This window comes from Telopea speciosissima, chromosome 8, assembly GCF_018873765.1.
Source record: "Telopea speciosissima isolate NSW1024214 ecotype Mountain lineage chromosome 8, Tspe_v1, whole genome shotgun sequence".
NCBI classification, from domain to species: Eukaryota; Viridiplantae; Streptophyta; class Magnoliopsida; order Proteales; family Proteaceae; genus Telopea; species Telopea speciosissima.
The window spans coordinates 22584099-22590451 of record NC_057923.1 but is presented as its reverse complement, the minus strand read 5'-3'; the positions used below and the strand labels follow the sequence as shown (position 1 = coordinate 22590451).

The 6353-nt window shown below is 41.9% G+C and overlaps 1 protein-coding gene across 1 annotated transcript; it reads left to right on the top strand.

The window, feature by feature from the left end:
• The first annotated feature begins 908 nt into the window (after positions 1-908).
• Positions 909-2556, top strand: LOC122672163. The gene is made up of 4 exons (XM_043869662.1): positions 909-1382; positions 1557-1944; positions 2026-2408; positions 2524-2556. Exons 1-4 carry the CDS (start codon positions 909-911, stop codon positions 2554-2556), a joined length of 1278 nt encoding a protein of 425 aa, XP_043725597.1.
• Positions 2557-6353: the final 3797 nt, after the last annotated feature.

Below are 6353 nucleotides of genomic sequence, written 5' to 3'. Positions count from 1 at the left end.
TATGACCTATACTATGTACTTATATGGTTATAATTATATATGTAGAGTTATAATTATATATGTGTTATATATATAAAATATGTATAAGCATATATATATATATATATATAGACATATATGATGCTTTATATACAAGTAAGGTGTACATACATAATGTATCTTATATTATATAGTATTGAGTTGTGTACTATGTAAATATAAATGGGTGTATACCATATACATATTGTGTGGCAAGTGTTGTATAAGTACAATGTTTGTCCTACTAATAATATACGTGTAATGCTAGTGTCTCTCTTGCTTTTAGGCATTTGACTCGTGGCTTGGCACATAACTACGATCCGAAATGAGTTATTTGCTGAGACCAATCGAAGAGTACAACTATAACCCTGAAAGCGAAAACGCCGACGAACTAAACTGAGTACTCGAGTTACTCATCAATGACCGACGCTATCTCTAGACAGTCCTTTGGAATGATGGTAAATCCTTAATGACAAAGGACTTCAACATCATTGAACGAAGGATTCGATATCTCCAATTCCACACCACCCGCATCGAGTCCATCTTTCACAGATGGGTGGATATACTACAATGTCTCATCTAATTCTGCTAAGTATGACAAGCCCTATTCCATTATTCCTGCTGTCTTTTAAGCTTCTGTGCTCATCATATCAAACTGTTACCTGTGCTTATAGTTTGATGTTTACCCTTCTCAGCTGATCATTATGGATCCACGACCTTCTACTACTTATCAGAGGTGTACTGCTGAGGGGCGTGCATAGGTAACCTCCTCATCTAATCTTGCCCATAATGATCCTCCAGTTGAGGGTGCACGGCCCAATCCCAATCCTCCTCCCGTTCCTGTTCCTGACATACCTACTCAGGACATTGCCTCCATTATAAGAACTATAATGGAAGGACAGCAGTACCAAATGCACCAGATGATCACAGACCTGGGTGATCAGTTCCAGGCAGCCATAAGGAACATTCAAGCAGCTTCTGTAGCCATTGCTACTCCTCCCCCTCCTGTTGCTCCATCGAATGATACAGATGGGCGCATGATGGAGAGATTTCTCAAGATGCAACCCCTTTGCTTTGTTGGGATCACCAAAGACACCCTATTGCCTGTTAACTGGGTGAAGGAGATGGAGAAAGCTTTTGAATTTCTGGGTTGCAATGAGCAGCAGAAGCTCACTTGTACGAGGTATAAACATCAGTATGAAGCAGAGGCCTGGTGGGAAACCATTAAGCCTATTCTCCAAGCTGCCCATCCAGTCTTAACTTGGGACATATTCAAGCAGGCTTTCTTCGGGAACTACTTCCCCACTAGTGTGAAGAAGAGGAAAGAAGTCGAACTGGCTGAATTGACACAGGGACCTAAATCTGTGTTAGAATACTAACAGAAGTTTGAAGAACTGTTCTTCTTTTCCCCTCCTCACATGGGTACTGATGAAGCTAAGGCTCAGAAATTTGAAGATGGATTGAGGCCGCAGATTGCTTCGATAATGGCCACCAGACCAACCTAAGGATACTCTGAAGCTGTGCAGACTGTGAAAAAGGTAGAGGATAAGCAAAGGGATGCTTATCATGTTGGTCAATCAACTGACAAGCGGATAGCCCCGTTCTTTGATAGGGGATACAGCAAATTCAGTAAGTCTTCTGGATCTACTACAGTATCATCTTTCCCACAGAGAACTCAGTCCGAGTCAACAGTGTCTGGACCAGTGTATGCTAATCCCAACACCAACACCAAAGCAACAGATGCAGCGACCCCAAGTAATGCATTAACTTTCAAATGCTTCACATGTGGGCAAATGGGGCATACTTCCAGGACATACCAACACAGGAGACCTATACATCCTACTCACCAGCCTACCACTAAGCCTCAAGGCTGGGTTTATTCTATAACCACCAGTGAAGCTGAGGCTAGTCAGAATGTGGTGACTGGTATTCTTCAAAACTCATACTTAATTAAGCTTTTAATTGAATAGTATCATGCATACATAATCATTTGATCATGGCGTATAGGTACTGTTCTCATTTGCTCTACCCCTGCATACACTTTATTTGATACTGGAGTGACGCACTCCTTTGTGTCACCGACATTTGCTAAGAGGACTGGTGTATCACCCAAGAGTCTAGAAGTGGGTCTAGCAGTTAGTATACCTACAGGGTCAAGGATAGATTTGGATACACTGTATGAGCCATGTGCTGTGACAATTGTAGGCAGAGATATGAATGCTCACCTAATCCAACTTTGTATGACTGACTTTGATGTCATATTGGGGATGGATTGGCTGGCGGCACATAAGGCTACTGTACTCTGTGCAAAAAGGAAGATAGTGTTCCAACCTACAGGCGATAAGGGTTTTGTTTTTCTGGGAGACAAGAAGAAGAAACCAAGAAAGATGGTGATTTCAGCCCTAAAAATGAAGAAGTTGCTAAACAAAGGATGCCTAGGATACCTTGTGTCGGTGATGGATACCAGGACACAGGTTAGTCCTATGTCAGAAATTCCTGTTGTAGAGGAATTCCCTTATGTCTTCCCAGATGATTTGACAAGTCTGCCACCACCTAGGGACAATGAGTTTGTGATTGATTTGATACCTGGAGCGGCGCCAGTATCTAAAGCACCTTACAGAATGGCGCCAAGTGAACTGAAAGAATTACAAGCTCAACTTCAAGACTTGTTAAAGAAAGGGTTTATAATACCGAGTATCTCTCCTTGGGGTGCTCCAGTCTTATTTGTGAAGAAGAAAGACGGCTCAATGCGAATGTGCATTGATTATAGAGAGCTGAATAAGCTTACAATCAAGAATAAATATCCTTTGCCAAGGATTGATGATCTATTTGATCAGCTTCAGGGTGCCCAAGTCTTTTCGAAGATAGATCTCAGATCAGGGTACCATCAGCTTCGAATTAAGGAAGCTGACATTAGCAAGACAGCTTTCAGAACTCGATATGGACACTACGAGTTCCTAGTTATGTCTTTTGGGCTTAGTAATGCCCCAGCAGCCTTTATGGCCTTGATGAACAAAGTGTTCCACGAGGTCCTAGACAAGTTTGTGATAGTCTTCATTGATGACATCTTGATTTACTCCAAGAATGAAGAGGAACATGCCCAGCACTTGAGGTTTGTTCTACAGAGATTGAGAGAGAAGCAATTGTATGCAAAATTCAGCAAGTGTGAATTTTGGTTGCCTCAGGTTGGGTTTCTAGGCCATATAATTTTAGCCAGAGGGATTAAAGTAGATCCTGGGAAGGTTGAAGCTGAAGTAAATTGGAAGAGTCCCAAGACAGTAACTGAGATCAGGAGTTTCCTGGGTTAGCTGGTTACTACAGGAGGTTCATAGAGAATTTTTCCAAAATAGCTATGCCTATGACGCAGCTTACCAGGAAATGTGCTAAGTTTGAATGGAATGAAGACTGTGAGAACAGCTTTCAAGAGTTGAAGAAAAGATTGGTAACAACCCCAGTTCAAGTCCTTCCTGAAGGAACTGAGGGGATGGTGGTGTATACTGATGCTTCCAAGTCAGGGTTAGGCTGTGTATTGATGCAGAATGGGAAAGTCATTGCCTACAATTCAAGACAGTTAAAGGACCATGAGAAGAACTACCCTACACATGACCTGAAATTGGCCGCAGTTGTCTTTGCACTGAAGTTGTGGAGACATTACTTGTATGGTGAGAGAATTGAGATCTTCACTGACCATAAGAGTCTGAAATACTTCTTTACTCAAAAGGAGTTAAATATGAGACAGAGAAGATGGTTGGAACTCATCAATGACTATGAGTTCGATATTTCATATCACCCAGGGAAAGCCAATGTGGTGGCAGATGCACTTAGTAGGAAATCTATAGATTGGGATACTGGAAGGGTATTCATTGAAGATGAAGTTCTGAAGGATCTGAGTGCAATGGATGTGGAGCTCATATTTGGAGAGACTGAAGATTTGATTTCAGTATTAATGGTACAGCCATCACTGCGAGCTCAGATCATTGCAGCCCAGTCTTCTGATGAAGAGCTCCAGCGTATTGTAAGTAACATTCGGGCTGGAACACAGAAGGATACAGATTTCTTAGAAACAACTAACGGAGTCTTGATGTTAAGAGACAGACTGTGTGTGCCCGCTGATAGTCAGTTGAAGGATATGATTTTGCAAGAAGCCCATCGGTCTCCTTACACTGTACATCCAGGTGGTACAAAAATGTACCGAGATTTGAAGCAGTACTTGTGGTGGTATGGAATGAAACATGATGAGGTAGTCTATGTTTCTAAATGCTTTATTTATCAGCAAGTAAAGGTTGTCAGACACAAGCCTCAGGGACTTCTGCAACCCTTAGCCATTCCAGAGTGGAAATGGGAGGACATAACTATGGATTTTGTCATTGGCCTTCCTCGCACTAGGAAGGGAATAGATACAATCTGGGTCATTGTAGATAGATTGACCAAACAACCCATTTCATTCCCATGAAGCTTACTTACTTCATGGATCAACTGGCTAAGTTTTATGTGGATAACATTGTTAGACTTCATGGGGTACTAGTGAATATTGTGTCTGATAGAGACCCCATGTTTACCTCTAAATTCTGGAGAAGTTTGTAGAAGGCTATGGGTACTGAATTGAGCCACAGTTCAGTACATCATCCTGAGACGGATAGACAGTCTGAGAGGACAATCCAGACCTTAGAGGATATGCTTAGGGCATGTGCCTTAGAGATGAGTGGTAGTTGGGATGAACACTTGTCCTTGGTTGAGTTTGCTTATAATAATAGCTACCATGCATCTATTGATATGACTTCGTTCAAAGCCCTATATGGAAAGACGTGTCGCACTCCGCTGTGTTGGGATGAAGTTGGAGAGCGACGTATGTTGGGTCCTGAATTGATTCAGAGAACTTGTGAGCAAGTTGACTTGATAAGAGAGAAGATCAAGGCTGCACAGTCTAGATAGAAGACTTATGCAGATTGAAGAAGACAGCATATCCAGTTCAGAGTTGGTGAGAAGGCATTCCTGAAAGTATCTCTAGTTAAGGGTGTTGTGAGATTTGGGAAGAGAGGAAAGTTGAACCTTCGATACATCGGTCCATATGAGATTATGGCCAGAGATGGTGTAGTGGCCTATCAGCTTGCACTACCCCCATCACTTGCCGGTGTACACGATGTATTCCATGTCTCTATGTTGAGACAATACATCCCTGACTCATCTCATCTGCTGCCCCAACAACCACCTGAGCTGATTGCTGATTTGACTTATGATGAAGTGCCTGAAGAGATTGTCGACAGAAGAGGGCATAATCTAAGGAATCGAACTATCTCTTTTGTGAAAGTGAGGTGGAGTAACCACTTTGAAGCTGAGGCATCTTGGGAAAGAGAAGATTCAATGCGAGTGAGATACCCTTATCTCTTCAATCTTCCAGGTATGTCAATTTCGAGGACGAAATTTTTTATAAGGGGGGTGAAGTGTGAAACTCGGTCAAATTTCCGAATAAATTTGAACCTTTGGGACTTGTGTGATTTTAGGTTCCAGCTCTCAGTCTATGGTAGCATTGATGCTATGGACTATATCGGTTGAGGTTATAGACGAATCCCTCGACACACCCATGGAGGACTCCAGGGATTCTTCTCAGTTTGCTCTGTTGGAGTCAGAGGACCCCCATGAAACCCTTCACCGGAGTTACCTATGCCGGATCTGCTCTCTGGAGGCCATGCAAAGGCTCTGCCTCAATTAAAATTATTGTTAAGTGTAAGTTATTTATGTTTATATAAGTGTTTTGTACGACCGATTAAGATTAGAGGGGGTGTCTATGTAAATTTGCCCCTGTGGGACCCACTTTTGCAGTGGAGAACACTGTCCCGGACATTTACCCGTGTCCGGATCACCCTTGTTGTCGCATGACATCACTCGGTGCTTAGATTAAGGCTTTAAATACTGAAATACATGTTTAAATCTAATTTATAGACCAATTAACCAAACTGCCCCTTAGTGGTTAAGTGAAATCTATATATATCCAAACCTATTAAAATCTATCACTATTCACATCTTAGAGAAACTAAAAATTCGTTCCTGCTTAGGAGAGAAAGAAAGAAAGAGGAAAAGAGAAGAGAAGAAGAGAGAAATTAGGGCTGCTCTTGAAGGCTTACCTCCCACAACCGAACTTGAACTTGAATCTCTCCCTTAGAAGTGCTTCCAGCACCTGTTCTGCCTCTAATTTCTGGTAAGCCCTGAGAATCCTTCCTGTATCCTTCTCCTTCTCCTCTAAGTTTAGTTTCTTTTTAGTCTAAATACACCTAAGATGGCTGGACTCCATTAAAGCTTCAAAGTTAAGCTTGAATAATTAGATTTTGTTGTGAGAT

What these genes read in the sequence shown, in the direction of transcription:
- LOC122672163 (XM_043869662.1), top strand. Translation starts at nt 909, where the DNA reads ATGGAAGGACAGCAGTACCAAATGCACCAGATGATCACAGACCTGGGT. An exon ending in TGACACAGGGACCTAAATCT is followed by an intron (nt 1,383 to 1,556) that starts GTGTTAGAATAC and finishes ACTGTGAAAAAG; the next exon opens with GTAGAGGATAAGCAAAGGGA. An exon ending in TAGTCAGAATGTGGTGACTG is followed by an intron (nt 1,945 to 2,025) that starts GTATTCTTCAAA and finishes CATGGCGTATAG; the next exon opens with GTACTGTTCTCATTTGCTCT.